Raw genomic sequence first — 17,104 nt, forward strand, 5'->3', positions numbered from 1 at the left:
GTTGACTCAATGGTAGTATTACTACTACTGTAACAAAGTACTACTGTATTGGTAGTAATACTGATACTGTAACAGAGTACTACTGTCCTTGTAGTATTACTACTGCTCGAACAGTACTACCGTTCTGGTAGTAATACTACTACTGTAACAGAGTACTACCGTACTGCTAGTAATACTGCTACTGGAACAGAGTACTACTTTACCGGTAGAATTCCTGTAACTCAGTACTCCTGTAACTCAATACTATAGTACTAGTAGTACTCCTGTGCTTATACTACTCCTGTAACTCAGTACTCCTTTAACTCAATACTATAGTTCTAGTAGAACTCCTGGACCTCACTACTTTAGTACTTGTAGTACTCCTGTACTAGTAGTAACCAGGGATGGAAATTAACACCCGCCACACGCCATTTGCGGGTGGATTTGTATGGTGGCGGGTGAATTGTGTCACTTCACCCGCCACTGTGTCGGGTAGACTTTCCAATCAGGTCCGATCAAATTTGCATATTTAATACATTCGTTATACGGCGCTGCACAGTTCCACAACCATTACCGTCAACATCCGGCCCCCTTCTTCTTCTACGCCTCTTTTGCTGTATTGCGACTGTCGGAATCCGGGATAATGTATCAGTAACAGGGCTCTCAAGTCTCACGCATTCGGCGTGAGACACACAAAATTCAACCCATTCACACGCCACACTTCGCATTTCTCAAGCAGAGAAATTACCAATTTGGGCCGCTATTTAACAGTGTTACAGGTAGGGATCAAATCGGTTTCCCATACGTAGGGTAACCAGACGTCCTCTTTTGCCCGGACATGCCCTCTTTTTGAGACACTTTTAAAAAATGTGTGGCGGAATTTCAAAATCGTCCGGGATTTTATTAAAGCCTCATACATGTTGAATTGAATTTGCGTTACGTTTCTCTGGGTCGTTCACAAACTAGTTAGGCTACGCCCTCCCCTACTCAGTTCTGTTCGCTTTGCATTGGTGGAAGTGAGTAGAGGGAGTGGTTAGGTAGAGCCTTCGGATTGGACGGCTTGACTTACACAGTTACCGTCGTGTTTTGTATTTATTATTTTACCATTATTGTTTTATAGGGACAAACATTAACAAATTTCTCCTAGAGGGGATTGATAAAGTTCTATCTATTGAACAGAAAGAAACACTTGGTCATACTTTACACACTTTACCACAGCATTGGCCTACTGAATGCCACAGATATATTTTCAGCATTGGACTGAATGCCACATAAATATAGTTTGCACGTTTGCAACGTTTAAAAGTATAAAGTTCAAGTATATGCCTCTACTTGTATTGCTTAAGCCAATAGCCTTTTGAGGCAGTGTTTTTTTCTGAATATTAGTGTTAAGGGCCAATTATGCTTACTATCATACGTTAGTTACCATGTCTGTGGACACATTTGTATGCAGTCACATTATAAAAAAACAAATGATCCTTCCGACTTATGATGGTGTAGCCATGCATGTTGTTTTATTGTTAATATGTCAATTTGTTTTTTAATGAAAATACTTTGTATAGATGAATTATCCCCAAACTTGTCATTGTAACACCAACTGATGTGTATGAAAAACACTTTTCTTATCTATTGTTAGCATTATATTGTTTAAAATGTACGCATATATTAAAAAAATATATAGCGTATAAAAAGTGGCTGGTAAAAAAGATGAATGGCTGGTAGATTTTTAAATCTACCTGCCACAGTGGCTGGTGGGCAAAAAAGTTAATTTCCATCTCTGGTAGTAACCTGTATCTCAGTACTATAGTACTAGTGGTACTGCTGTACTAGTAGTATCCTGTCACTCAGTACTAGTAGTTCTCCTTTACTATTAGTATCCTGTAACTCAGTACTAATAGTACTCAGTGCTTTACCGTCCCCAGGCTCTAGGGGATGCCGCTCCTGGGTTCTCCCAGCAGAACGTCCGCAGCCGCCACCCTCAGCAACACCCGGGCCGGCCCTCTGGTAAGACACCAGCACTCTGAACCACCACCTTCAGGACAATAACACAGTGTTTTGATGGTGTAGATGGTAACACATAGTGGGCCCTATCTTGCACCAAGTGCATTTGACTTTCTACACCGACGCATGTATCGCTGCTAGTTTGCACCCGGCGCAAAGCTCGTGCCACTTAACTTGCGCCCTGAGAGGCATGTCTGCAAAAAGCAGAGGCGTTTTCCGGCGCAAATGATACATGGTGCTATCTTACAAATCGATAAAGCAGTTGCGCAACTGACGGAAAAAATCCTGGTTAAAGTGCCCTAGCGGATAGCGCAGTTGGTGTTGCTATTTTGACGTGCCTAGGCAGGTCGGAACTGTAACATAAGCTTACACACACTTAGGCAATACACAGCACAAACATGCCACAATTAGCCTAATTTAAATATTATGATGTCAAAGATTGTCCATATGTTTGAAACATACATATGAACATATGACATAGAAATACATGTGGATTGTGGAAACATTTTTTTTCCATAGGGGCTGCATGAATGAACACTGTAGTAGGCTATGCCATGTGTTAAAATAATAATAATAACAACAATAAACTCGAGCAAAGTATTTCCCAGCCTTCCAAAACAAAATCTCGTTTTAGGGTAATTGATAAAGTTGGTTAAATTATTTGGGAAAGAACAGCTGATAGAGTGGTAATAAGTTGTACTTTTATCGGGAGAAAACATATAGTTTTACTGCAAGTGAAAAAAATTAATGAATGCGGGTAGGGCTGCAACAACGAATCGATAAAAATCTATTACTAAAAGTGTTGGCAACGTATTTGGTCATCGATTCGTTGAGTCGCGCGATTAATACGTCACTCGTAGGCGTGACACTGTTTACAGCCAGCCGCCGACAGGTTGCGCCCACAGCGAGCTTTAGTGTGAGCTAACACAGCTTGTCTTTTGGTCATATCTTTACCCTGGACTGGAGGCCTACATAAAAGTGTTGTACCATCACTGTCTTTGGGTTAAAAAAACTTCTTCAACTCAGGAACCGTCTAGTCCCACCAAAAAATCTGTCAGCTGCTGCAGACGGTGTGCAGACGGGCTCGGAGTCGGCGCCACGTGCATCAACAGTCATTCAAAACAGCGGTAGTAATCACACAACCGGACAGTGTAGAAAGTCCCGTCAGTTAAAAATGGATTTAAACACACAAAAAAAAGTGTTTAAATCCATGTTAAAATCGGCAGGATATAGAGTAGAGCCCGACCGATATATCGGCAGGCCGATATTATCAGCCGATATTAGGCATTTTTCAAACTATTCGGTATCGGCATTTATAATGGCAGATAAATGAATATTAAAAAAAAAAAAACCGAGCGCCCTCCAGCAGAGGGCGCTCTAACGCCCAAACCCGGTGATTCAGCCAGAGTTAGGCAGAGTGAATGACGGTGATCATCGGTGTTGTTCATGGTAAGTTGGCAAATGTCATGAGACATACATTGCTTGAATAACAATTAAAAGAACATCCCCATCAATTCTCTAAAGTCGATAAGCATGACTTTATTCATGACTACCATGTCCAGTTTTGCTGTTGTTACGTGTTAGCTGAGAGTGAAAAAGGATTTAAAGGATAACTACAAATAACCAATGTTAGGGAAATGTGTTTGTTTTGTTGCGCGTTTCTGGATTTTTTTTTAATATATATTAGGGCTGTCAAGCGCTTAAAATATTTAATCGTGATTAATCGCGATTAATCGCAAATCTTTTTCTATGCTAAATATCCCTTGATTTCTTTGTCCCATTAATTGTTCTCATTTTAATGCTCTTATCGACATGGAGAAGTGCATCGGCTTGCCTTGTGCAAATGTTTTTTTATTGATTTCAACATTGGCATATACTGATCAAAGCAGGAAGATGCAAAAAAAAGCCTATAGTGCAATTAAACGATGAACATACAAACATACTGCCTTGAACATAGCAGTCAGGCTACTGCTTTTGTTTTTGAGAAAAAAAAAAAAAAAAAAAAAATTCAAATATGAATTTGCGTTAATCGCGCGATAAAAAGATTAACGTCGTTAAAATTGGTTTGCGTTAACGCCATTAATAACGCGTTTAACTGACAGCCCTAATATATATATATATCGGCCGATATATCGGCATATCGGTTTTTTAAATCACAAAATATTCGTATCGGTATCGGCCTTAAAAATTCTATATCGGTCGGGCTCTAGTATAGAGCTAGTTAGCTTTAAAAAGAAAATGTAGCAAACGGTGTCAAATGTGATGTGTTCAGGTCGGCTCAGTAATATAATTCATGTGCTCAAATGCAACACAAAAAAAAGAGATTTGAGATTTTGGCGAAAACATATTTTCCCAGCAATATAAAATAGATAGTAACGATGGAATTATGACGTTGTTTAACGTCCTATCTTGAGCTATGATCATCTTATCTGCAATTAAAGCAATAATACAAGTTCTATTTCAACAAAATAATAGTAAAGCATCAATAGTGGTATCAATAAAGACTTGGAGTTAAGGAGTCTCAAATGGTATCAATTTCAATAAAAATTAACGATCTGTCATCTGAGGGAAATTAAGATGATTTATTTTCTTTTTAACCGTTAATATTTATCGGTTAAAGATCTTTTCGGTTAACCGGTTAACCATGGCCATCCCTTATATAATATATAAATGTTATCATACCTTGTATGTTTTTTTTGTGTTATCCCAGTTTCGTTTTTTTTTTATCATTTAATATATTACGGGACATTGGAGCAATAACCAGGTGTTTTAACACAGTTTGCCCTGTGAATTTTAAGTGATGTTCAGTTTTTTAATAAAGATGCGGCAATTACAAAGGTTTCTTTTTTTTATCCGATTCATCGATTAATCGAAAAAATGATCGGCCGATTAATCGATTATTAAAATCGTTAGTTGCAGCCCTAAGATGCGCCCACAAAGCCACTTCCGTTTTAGACCCTTAAAATATGGCCCAGTATGTCGATGGTAACACACAGTGTTTCGATGGTAAAACACATTGTGTCGATGGTAACGCACAGTATGTTGATGGTGTAGAATGTAGATAACACACTGTGTTGATGATGTAGATGGTAACACACAGCAGGGCTCCAGACTAACATTTTTCAGTAGGAGCACTGTGGCCTTCAACTGAACATTTTAGGGGAACAACCAGAAATGTTTGGGGCACACACCTTAAGTCAACATATATGCCAAACAAATATTCACATTTCTACTAATTTTCACTGTAAATATTTTAATAATAGATGGAGAAAATACAATGTGCTGTTTCAAATTCTGTTTCACATTTTATTTTGATTCCCCCCCTATCCGAACGGTTTCCACGTGTGCGTGCATGCGTTCGACGAGCACGGAACGACAGTTTCAGTTCAGTTCAGTTTAACTTTATTGCCCCAAAAAGGGAAACTTGTCTTGCAGTCAGGTACACTTAAAAAACACAATATACACAAGGACACACGACAAAGAGATAGACACAGCCTAATATAAGTTAAAAAACGGTCATACTTAGCTAGTCATCAGATGCATTTACAGGTATGTGCAAAGAATTATGCAAATTAAGCAAACGAATTGCGCTAGGGATAAAAGAGTTCTTTGTCCTATTGGACTTAGAAAGAGGGACTCTTAGTCGCCGTCGCTGACTTCTACAGTCATTAGTGTAGATGATATACAGTAGAGGGGAAAGTACACAACCCTGGGGAGAGCCAGTGGAAGAGACGCACCTTTCCGAGAGACAACCATTTACCTTTACTCGTTGTGTTCTGTTAGTTAAGAAATCCATATTCCAGCTCACAAGATTGCTCTCAATATTAAATTCTGATAGTAGTTTACTGACTAAAACATGTGGCTGGATAGTATTAAAAGCAGAAGAAAAATCTAAAAACCAAAGCCTGGCGTGTGTGCCCGGAGCATCTAGATGACTGTACAGGGGTTTTAGAAGTGTAATCTGGGCATCCTCCACCCCTCTTTTAGTCCTGTATGCAAATTGCCTTGGGTCCAGGGCCTCACCCACCCAAATACATTTGATTGATTTGATTAGCATTTTACAGACGCATACAATGGATAGGGCGTTTAGTACAGTCCTTCACCGTTGCTTCTTTACCCATAAAAAGCTACAGTCATGGTAAAATTCCGCTGATTTACCTTTGAGCCTTTCATATTATAGGCTACTGTGTGAAATGCTGTTTATAATTACTGTTAGTATCAAGAAAAGAAAGACCCACCGGAGATCTTATGTTTTATTTATGTTTTTTGTTATAATGCACACGTGCATGTTGCAGAAAATGTGCAACTGCGCCCCCTGGGGCCACACTTTTCGGTGGGTCGCAGAATTCGGTGTAACACCAGCAACATTTTCTGCCTTTTCCCCTCAGAGTTCTGTACGGCTGAGTTTCTAGCTCTATGAGAGAATGGGTAAATGCAAGTTTTCGCAAACATGGGTTGACGACCCGACATTTAAAGACTGGCTGAAACCCGTGATGGGAAATGACCGAGAAGCTTTTTGCTCGTTGTGCAAAAAAAACGATCAATGTGACATGGGACGGCATTAAAGCGATTAAATCACACAACGCTTCGAGCATTAACCAGCAGCGGCTTTGTGCGAAGGGGGAGCAGCTCTCTATTAGAGGTCGGCGCGGGACACAAAATTCACTCCCGCTCCCGCCTTGTACAGTGCTGCTCCCACTGCTGCTGCTCCCACCCGCTCCTTCAAAGGGCTGTAATTTTTTGTCCCGCTCCCGCCCGCATCTGATATTATATCCCGCTCCCGCCTGCAAATGCCCGCAAGGATGGATGTTTACTTTCTGTCTCAGGAAAGGCCTGTCCATTGGCTTGGAAAAAACAAGTGCGCACATAATTCATTAGGCTACCAGTATTGGTAACATATTTATTGGTAAGCCTGCATGTTTTCAACCATACAAAACATTAAATAGGCCTCAGTAACTGAAACACGAAAGTCACATATTAAAAAAATAAAAACTCTACAGGTCAGTACCAGCACATCTAAATGAAAAATGAAAGGTAAAAGAATCAGCTGCTGCTTCGACCATGAAGGAAAAGTAGGTTTTGCTTATTGATGAGGGCTTCATGATAATTTGTATGTTTTACTTTACCCTCATATTTGATTTGCGGGGGTGCAGTGTATCATCCCGCACCCGCAAATTCACCTCTATCATCCCACCCGCCCCTGCAATGAGCTTTAATTATTTGTCCCGCGCTGCACTATTTTGCGTCGCGTTCCTCTACTCTCTATATCGTTGTTTTGCGGTGCTAACAGCAGCAGCACTAGGGCTACAGGGATCGCGGCAGTGTCACATTTATACCTTATACAGGGTTTCCGCGGGGTTGTTAAAGGTATTAAAAGGTAGTAAATTTAATTAGCCCAAATTAAGGCAATTAAAAAGTATTAAAAAGTAATAAACGTCATATGACGAGGAATTACATTTCCAACAAGGCCTATGAGTTTTTCAATTGGTGTTATTCAGGCCTATCTCCTAAAATTTCTAAAACTTGCTTGGATTTATTTTTATGTTGCGATTAGGACCTGAGAGATATCAATGATGTCACGTGGTGCGTGCACTGAAACAAACTTATACCCACTTCGCGAGTTCGCTTCTGTTAGTTCAAAGTAATTTGAAAGAATGGGGAAATGCAAATTTTCGGACCTCTGATGGAGGAATCGATCTTTAAAGAATGATCGCAAAAAGAACATTTGTTTGACCGGTTGCCACGGTTGTCTCCGTGTGGTTAATTTGCAGTTGCGGTGTTAATAAGCAATGTTGTCAGCTTACTGTTACATTAAACTGTAATCAGAAAACGCGGTTATATGCTATAGACCCTATAGTATCTGTGGTATAAAGGCTGGGACGAATTTCGAATTATAAATGTAACGTTAGCTCTCTAGCTCAGCTGACCAAAATACCTCCCAAGTCGTAGCTAAGGTCCGTCCTATTTATGTGAAAAACTTCAGTGCTTCCCACAGATCAAGGACCAATGTGTGGTGCGCGGGGGGGGGGGGGGGGGGGGGGGGGTATAAAGGCTGGGCCGCGGCGGCGGCGCGGCGGCGGCACAGCGACGGCACAGCGACGGCACAGCGACGCGGCCGTCAGTGAGTGTGCATGTAACTCCGCGTTTACATGCGGACACATCTGATTCGCATAGATGTGGAAGAACAGCTCAATCGGAATGGACAAGTATCATATATATATATATGCCTCAATCGGTTCGGAATAGAATTCTATGCGGAATAGAATAGGTGGTGTAGTCCGCTATAAATACTTATTCCGATTAGTTTGGGGTTTAACTTGGAGCAGCTGCAGTAGTTCGCAATTGGTCCACTCTGTCTCTACTTTAATGCACACCGAACTTTACCGCTGTCAAGGAAATTGGATTTATTGCCTGATTCACGTCTTTGTTATTATCACTCCGTAGTAGTTACAGTAGTCCGGTAACTTATCAACCCCAGCGTGTCCGGTTGTTAAGCGACGGGTGACGGGTGGTGTGTGTGTGTGTGTGTGTGTGTGTGTGTGTGTGTGTGTGTGTGTGTGTGTGTGTGTGTGTGTGTGTGTGTGTGTGTGTGTGTGTGTGTGTGTGTGTGTGTGTGTGTGTGTGTGTGTGTGTGTCAGGGAGAACGAGTGCTATGCAGAGATGAATGGACGGAACGATTTTTAGATTTCCAAATCGCGTTATTGAAAAAAAAAAAAAATGACAATCAATTCCTGGCGCTCGATGTTGATTCTGTGGCGCCGCGCCACACAATGGTCTATGTATGGGAAACACTGAACTTTATATTTGGATTGTAAAACGCATGAAAATATAAATTAATGATCTTAATTCCTTTTCTTTGGCAAGTGACCGGTATAAGCGGGATAATGCCCTTTGAGGTGTTTGATCGATCGTAATTAAAGTCCAGACCAACAACGGTTGTGTGCGAGAGATATACAAACGTAAGCTTACCACTTTTGTAAATGCCATAGGCCTATATACAGTACATTCTGATTGCATGATAGGAATAAATCTATTCCGATTAGAAATCGAATCGGATCAGAAGTGTCCATGTTAACGCGGCTAGTGTTGTGTGTACCACAGTACTACGCGGTACTATTTCATGCAAAACCTTAACACTGTGATAACAATATAAACAAGGTAATTATAACTTAACTTCAACACTGGACACAAAAACACTCTCTCTGACACTCTGTCTATGTCTACTTTGTGACATATTGATTATATACTAGGGCCCAAGTCCCGTTGGGACATCTTGATTAATCCAACTCCTATGGTCTCTCTCTTGAAGTCGTGCTGGTATTAAAAAATATTGTGGAGGTAGTAAAAGGTGGTAAATTCATCTCTATGATTCCTGCATATACCCTGCATTGGTCTGAAGTCATTTAAACTCTTTGTAGTGTTGCTCTTTGCCACTGGAACAATAATGGACGCCTTTGGGACCCTTCTCTGTTCCAAGGACATCTCAAGAATATCAGCGAACACCCCGCAGAGCTGTTCTGAAAAGAACTTTAACAATCTCCCAGTAATACCATCTGGACCCAGACTTTTATTGACCTTATTTTCTTAAATACTGACCCAACATCTTCTTGTGTATTTAAGAATGGCGTGGACTTTACCAGAGCTTGCCCCTCAGTTAATTTCTTATGTTCATCTGAAAAGTCCTGAATATCAAAACGTGAAAAAAAAGTGTTCAATGCCTCGGATATTCGCTATCACTCTTATACATTGGGTTATGGACTGGCTTGTTTTGTGTTTTATTTTAACACCATCCCATGCTGCCTTCAAGTTGTTACTTCCCAGCCTCTCCTCTATCTTGTTTTTATATTGAAATTTAGCCCCTCTTGATTTCTGCTCTGACCTCCTTAGTTGCCTCTCTATTTTCATCCTCATCCCCTTTGTGAAAAGCATGTGATGTTGCTGCACCACCGCTGGTTAATGTATACGCACACATCACCACCCTGAGATTTCCCCGTAGATTTGACGTCCCTGTCCAGCCTGACAGGCGCCCCAAAGCCGCTGATCGATAAATCTGCATCGGAGTCTCTGGACGACAGCCACGTCTCACTGAAGGCCATAATACAGGCGTTGCTGTATTCATGTAAATAGTTCGAATTTGCTTGTAGTTCATCGGTCTTGTTTCTGAGCGACTGGACGTTTGCGAGTATTATGGATGGGAGCGGAATACGGCGCAATCTTGGTTTCACGGGCGTGCGCCCGCCTGCGTCATGCCACTTGACATGACGCTGCGCCTCATCTCTGCCCGCTCGCATCTCCATTGAGGATGCATTAGCAGGCATGACAAACGGCTCCCATGTGAAAAGTCCTTTATGGCACCTGAAGCAGAGTCCTGCACGGGTAACGATAACACAGTAGGCATACTCCTGGTTGAAAATAATAAAAATAAGTCACATTTATTTTGTTAATGTTAATTTACAAAAATATAGGCCTATATTAAAAACAAAAGAACTAGCCTAAACAAATGCTCAGCTAATGAGATGGCTGATGTTGCTTTGCAGACGTTAATTTCTGTATGTCAGGTTCCAGTGATGACAGCCTCAATCTGAGATCTGGTTGAATATTAAGTCTGTTCCGATATTTTGTCTTCAACATGACCAGGGATGAAAATCCTGAGTCACAGAGGTTAGTGGTTGGTAAAGGCACAAGCAGCTTCAGGGCTTTGTCGGAAAGTTCGGGGTATTCCTTGGCAACTTTCAGCCAAAAAGCAGGCATGCATCCCTCAGAAAAGTCCATTTTCAAAGCACTGTCACAGGACAGTTCGGCCAGGCTGACTTGCTCTCTGGAGGTGAGGTTTGTCAGGGTGTATCATCATGGGTGGCGAACGGATTTCTTATCCAGTTCGCTGTTTGGTCTAACCCATCTTTGGTCTAACCCATCTTCTTGATTGTTGCTTCGACTTTATCTTGAGTATGAAAAAGAGTAACGCTCTTCCCCTCTAGACTCCTATTTAGTCCATTCAATTGCTCAAAAATGTCAGACAGATATGCCAACTAGGCAAGCCAGTCTGCATCATTAAATCGGCCAGAGAGGTCGAACTTGCTCTCCAGTAGGAACAGTCGCACCTTATCTTGTAACTCGTAATGACGTGCAAGCCCCTTCCCTCTTGACAGCCACCGGACCTCGGTATGGAGCAGCAATTGTCGGTGCTCACTGCCCATCTCGTCGCATAAATCTTGAATTCAGTGGACGGGCCTTGATGAAATTGACAGTTTTCACTGCTTCATCCAGAATAGTTTTGATATCAGGAGCCATTCTTTTGGCTGCGAGGGCCTATCTGAGTGGATAGATTTTGCTTGCGGAGCAACTTCTTGCACACATTTAGCAAGGCCGCTGTGTTGGCCTATCATCGCTGCTGCCCCGTCTGTGCTTATTCCCACGTATCTTGTCCAATAAATTCCATGTTCTGTGATGAAACCGTTCAACATGTCAAAAAGGGCCTCTGCGGTTGTGCGTGTCTGCAAAAGGTTTACAAAAGAGAAAGTCCTCCTATTTCTCCGTTGTGTTCCTACCTTATGTAGGCGAGCAGGTGGGCATGGTTAGCTATATCGGTTGACTCGTCTAACTGACGAACAAAAAATCGACTGGCTTTGATCCGCAATATTAGTTGTTCGTTCACATTGATGGCCATCTCCTCTCCTCCTCCCTTCTGCGCTGCAGTGTTTGTTTGACAACGGAATCAAGTCCATTTGTTTTATGGCTTTGTCACCCAGCATTACAATCACACTCTCTTTAATTGCTGGCAACATCACTTCCTCCCCGAGTGTATGTGGCATGCCTCTTTCCGCAATGAGTCGGGACAACCGGTACGAGACTTCCACTGCTTTAGCAGTCGCACCGCCAGTAGATGTCGATTGCATTACCTTCTTGCTTGTGCGGTATTCCTGGAGCTTGCTTTTAAAAAAAAACCACTGGCTTGGACTTAAATTCCCCATGCTTGGTTTCAAGATGCCGGCAAAGATTTGCAGGTTTCATGCTCTCATTAGCCTCGTAGCAACAAACGCAAATGGGCAATGGCTGGTCTTTTGGGCCGGTGTAGGTGAATCCTAATTCTAAGTAGCTTTCACAGTATTTTCTTTTCCCCCTCCTTTTCTTTGTTCCCTTGTGAGGAATCTGGCTTGTAGATGCCTCCGACTCACTATCAATCTCTTCAATGTTGGTAACCTCTCCCTCTTTTCTCTTCAGAGAACCTTTTGCCATCCACCGATCCATCTTGTGGTTCTTAGCACTGAATGTCAAAGTTACCTCCTACTAGGGATGGGAATTGATAAGAATCTCACGATTCCGATTCTGCTTATCGATCCGATTCCTTATCGATTCTCTTATCGATTCTCATTGGGTGAGAAAATAAGTACAAATGTGTTTGTTTGTATTAAATCTCCTTAATATCTGATCAGAAGTGCGTATAGTAGTAGTAGTAGTATTAGGAAATTGTACATTTTCAAATCAATTGGTCTAGACAAAAAAATATATGTTTGGCTTTTTAAGCCAAAATGCCATCATTATGTGCCATAAAACTAAAAACACAGACTGAAAACAGTCAAGTAAGAACTTGTGCCTTTTGCAATGCTAACAGTGCTCATTTGCATTAAACTTGTAACAAAATTCAACTGACATAAACAAAATGAAGTATTGATTAGACAGAGATTTATTAGATGGGCCTACCTAATAAACCGTTCGAACGCACAAGACCGGAAACCATAGCAACGCCGGTAAACAAACCCCGAGAAGCCCAATCCCTATGAGAGCTCCCCACGCTACGGCCATCCGGAGGGCGCACAGAGCTGTTGGCCGTGATATTATATATACAATTATATTATATTATATATAGAGCTCTGGGAGACGCAAACTGCAACAATAACTTTCTATTCTGGAACGTGCTAATCCTTGCACTAGCCTATTTTAGTAATCAAACAATACCTTCAATTTGATTTAAATTGTATTTCATATATACATATTTGTATAAAAAAAAAAAAAAATTATGAAAAATATTATTTTATATTTTAGTTTGCTTTTCGCCAGACCACCTGCAGTACCGTGGCGGACCACAGTTTGAAAATCACTGGTGTAGATGATAACACAGTGTTAGATCAGTGGTTCTCTTTTTAACTTTTTATACCGGGTACCACCTCAGAAAATATTGGTCTCCCCATGTGCCACCATTATGACCGTTACAGTAAAGATGGTAGTGTGTGGATGGTTTAGAATAGATGTTAACATACAGTGTGTTTATGGTGTAGAGATGGTAACACTGTGTGTGTGTGTGTGTGTGTGTGTGTGTGTGTGTGTGTGTGTGTGTGTGTGTGTGTGTGTGTGTGTGTGTGTGTGTGTGTGTGTGTGTGCCTCCCTGTAGTGTGCCTCCCTGTAGTGTGTTTATGTTGTGTGTGAGGACCTCCAGGAAGTGTTTATGCTTTGTGTGGACTTGCCTGTCGTGTGTTTATGGTGTTTGAGGACCTCCCTGTTGTGTGTTTATGGTGTGTGAGGACCTCCCTGTAGTGTGTTTATGGTGTGTGAGGACCTCCCTGTAGTGTGATTTTATGGTGTGTGAGGACCTCCCTGTAGTGTGATTTTATGGTGTGTGAGGACTAGGGATGGGCATTTGAAGAAATTTCCTTGATCGAGCATCGCTAGAGTTATCGATCAATTATCGATTAATCATTAACTTTTTTCTATAGGCTATATTGAAATTCCCGACAATACAAAATGCAGCATGTTTTTATCAATGAAATCTTTATTCCAACAATAATGTATGGGCCAACATTAATACAATACAGTTAACTTGGACTAACTTAAAATAATAAATACAGGCATTATAGGCCTATGAGGCGCTCGTAAAGTCCGAACAATGCGCCTACAGGGGCTCTTAGGTTTGGAAACGATTCAACAAGACTAAATCTGTAGCCTATTCCAATTACAATAAGTAGCCAACTTATCGGATAACAATATTCAAACAAAGGCAGTAGGCTAAAAGTGGGCATTAAACTGTATAACTGTTTTGAAAAAAAGGCAGACATATAATGCCTATAGGCTGCAGCCGGCGCGCGGAAAAGGCTCGCAACAAAAAGATGAGCCACCCATTTACAAACAATTGCATGAACTAGTCTATCTAAAAGAAATACCTTATTGAACACATATAAGGCTGAACTTGTTGCTAAAATATCACAGTTTTGGCAAAATGTAACGACTCCAAGAGGCACCAAGCCGAAAGAAAAGCGGAGCGAGAGACAACACGTTAAGAAAAAATAGAGCGACTCACATACGGTGGTGACTGTCCCTACTGTCCATAGCATACAGTAACTCCAGCCTACATATTTTTGTTTAGGAATATAAGCATGCTCGGGGGTCAGACGCGAACGCAGCCTTGTAACTGTCAGTCCAGCAGCAGAAAACACCCGCTCTGACGGGACCGAAGTTGCGGGGATGCAGAGGTATTGTCGCGCTAACTTTGACAGCCTGGGGAACCTTCTTCCATTCACTTTCCACCAGTCGGCAGGGTTATATTCAATTAAATACTTCAAGACTCACAGTATGCAACACAACGTCCTTTTGATCGATAACAATATAAATTGATCGACGCATTTCTTAACGATCAATTATCGAGCATCGATTAATTATGCCCATCCCTAGTGAGGACCTCCCTGTCGTGTGTTTATGGTGTGTGAGGACATCCCTGTCGTGTGTTCATGTGTGTGACCTTGTGTGCCCTACAGGAGGAGTTGTTCCCTCAATCCGAGCCTTGCCCTGCGAAGCCACCAGCTTCCTTCAGAGCAATATGATGCCTGGCAACAACAACATGATGCCAAGCAACAGCAGCATGCCAAGAAACATGATGCCTTGCAACAATATGCTGCCTAGCAACCGTTTCCCTGCCTACATCTCTTCCTCTTCCTCCGTCTTTGTGGGGCCAGACAATACTGGTGCCCAGCATGCAGTGACATCAACCTCGCCAAACGTCCCCTCTGGCCAATCACAGCACCTCAGCTCTCTGATGGACAGCCACCTCTTCCATTGAAACGTCGGGATGGCAAAGTTTTATACATGACTAGTTAGGGGTCCGAGCAGCGAAGCTGCTTGGCCCATATTGTTTCTGTAAAGTTTTCTTTTTTTTCAAATTCTGTAAAAGTCATACTGCAGCCTATACCGTAAGTCGAAAACTCTTAAATTTTCAAGTATGGTTACCAATAACCCCCTCTACCCATAAACCTACATTTGTGTTACTGCACCCAAAGGTGGCTCTATTGTAAAAAAAAATCTGGATTTAGGTTTATTTCTCCTCACCAGATTGACCTGGACTCAAAATTCTTTCAGAATATTAATCTCTAGAATCAGACGCATTTTTAGCTCTTATGTCCTAAAAATGTATGCTTTTCCCACAATTTCATATTAAAGCTAAACATGAAAAAAAAGATTCACGGCTACAAAAATAATCCAAAATTCACCAAAATCGCCACATAAAATCTTAAAACCAAGCCTCACAAAAATTATCAGCTTGCTTAGTTCCATTTGAGAAATATTGGCCAATAAAGTTGGAGCAGTAAGCCCATTTTTATGACCATTTTGTTATTGTATAAAAAAATTATATTTCTTCTGTTAGAGTTCTTGACAACAAATTTTTATTTCCACAGAATCTCATAGATTTTTCAGGTATTTGCTTTTAAGAAAGCCCTTAATTCATTTGAGAAATGTTTGCTTGGAGTTTTCTGGATGTTGAATGCTTATCGATAGACATTTTCAGCATGTGAATGAAGCTACATTTCAGGTTTGTCAGTGGCTCAATGGGATAATGCCTTGTACTGGTGATCAATAGTTTGAATCCCGATTAGACAATTATCAACAAGCTGATCATGATATTGCCATTGCTCTGCAGCCCAGTCACCTGAAAGCAGAGGCACAGTATGGCATTAAGGGGAATATCAACATCTTTCCTTTATTATTATGTCATATTTATACATCTTCCATTACTGTTCTTGACTTTTCATTTTGCTCGGACCCCATTAATCACCGCTTGCGGTTATATTTATTCTTGTGATTCTGTGCTTATTTAATGTATTAAAGATGTAGAATCCTAGAAGCTGGTCATAGGAGGCAAAGTCTGTTGTTTTAAACAAGACATGACGTCAAAATACATTTTCACTAAGATAGGAAAAATGTGTGATTCTGATTTCCTATATGGATTAAATAATGTACATGTTCCATGTTTCTACCAAGTGAGCGGAGCATACAATATGTGGGCAGTCAGTATGTCAATCATACCACGCTTTGTCCAAAGATGAGGGCGGACCTACCATGGAGACGAGGGTTGGAGAGACAAGTCATCACGAAGATCACTCACCGAGGAGACAGATGGCCAACCCAATGCTCAGTTTAGCTAGTAAACATGGACTTAATAAATTGATTGACTTGAACATTTCAATAATTTGTTTGTAGGTAGACTGATTCATATTCTAAACTTTTCTAATAATAATTTGAACAACTTCTAACAAACTCCACTAACTCATTATGGACAAGAGAGACCTGATTCCTTGTTAACCTGGATAGATCTAGGATTTCACTGAAGCAATTCAAATTAAAAAACATTTTCTACCCCTGTTCTTTCTGGTTGTTGGAGTACAATTCTTTATCAGGTCTTTATTTATTACCATGCAAGAAATATGGGTAATGGATTAATAAAGAACCAAGGTGTTGCATTTGTTTATAGATATATAGCCAGTGGCGGTCTTAACATAGAGGCATAGGTAAGCGGACGCTTGCCCCCCAACCCCCAACCAACCTCACTCAATCATTCTTTTTTATCATGAGCGCTTCAAAAGAATGGTAAATATTAATGTTCTGAATAATACGATGAATCGTTTAAGTTGTAGTTAAAACTAGGGATCGACCGATACGGATTTTTAAGGGCCGATACGATACCGATATTTTTTCATCAGCCTTAGCCGATACGCCGATACCGATATTTAGAGCCGATACTACTTTTTTTTTTTTTTTTTTTTTTTTTTTTGCTCCCTCAATCATAAAAATTACACTGATAACAAATGTTACAAGTCTCAATTAAAAAAAAGGAACATTTATTGAACTTCAATATAAAAAA

General features: G+C 40.9%; 1 protein-coding gene across 4 annotated transcripts in view; it reads left to right on the forward strand.

Moving 5' to 3' along the window:
• si:ch211-67e16.4 (uncharacterized) overlaps positions 1-16,607 on the forward strand; it is a 73,117-nt gene extending 56,510 nt beyond the window's left edge. For 2 of the 4 annotated variants that reach the window (XM_030380711.1, XM_030380707.1), the window contains 2 exons: positions 1,902-1,983; positions 14,727-16,607. In XM_030380711.1, the coding sequence (XP_030236571.1) occupies positions 1,902-1,983; positions 14,727-15,028 (384 nt within the window). In that variant the 3' untranslated portion in view covers positions 15,029-16,607. Of the gene's footprint in view, positions 1-1,884; positions 1,984-14,726 lie in introns of all 4 variants that reach the window. The other 2 variants (XR_003979868.1, XM_030380712.1) reach the window with 2 other exon arrangements.
• The last annotated feature ends 497 nt before the right edge of the window (positions 16,608-17,104 follow it).

The sequence above is a fragment of the Gadus morhua genome, chromosome 16, assembly GCF_902167405.1.
Source record: "Gadus morhua chromosome 16, gadMor3.0, whole genome shotgun sequence".
Lineage (NCBI taxonomy): Eukaryota > Metazoa > Chordata > Actinopteri > Gadiformes > Gadidae > Gadus > Gadus morhua.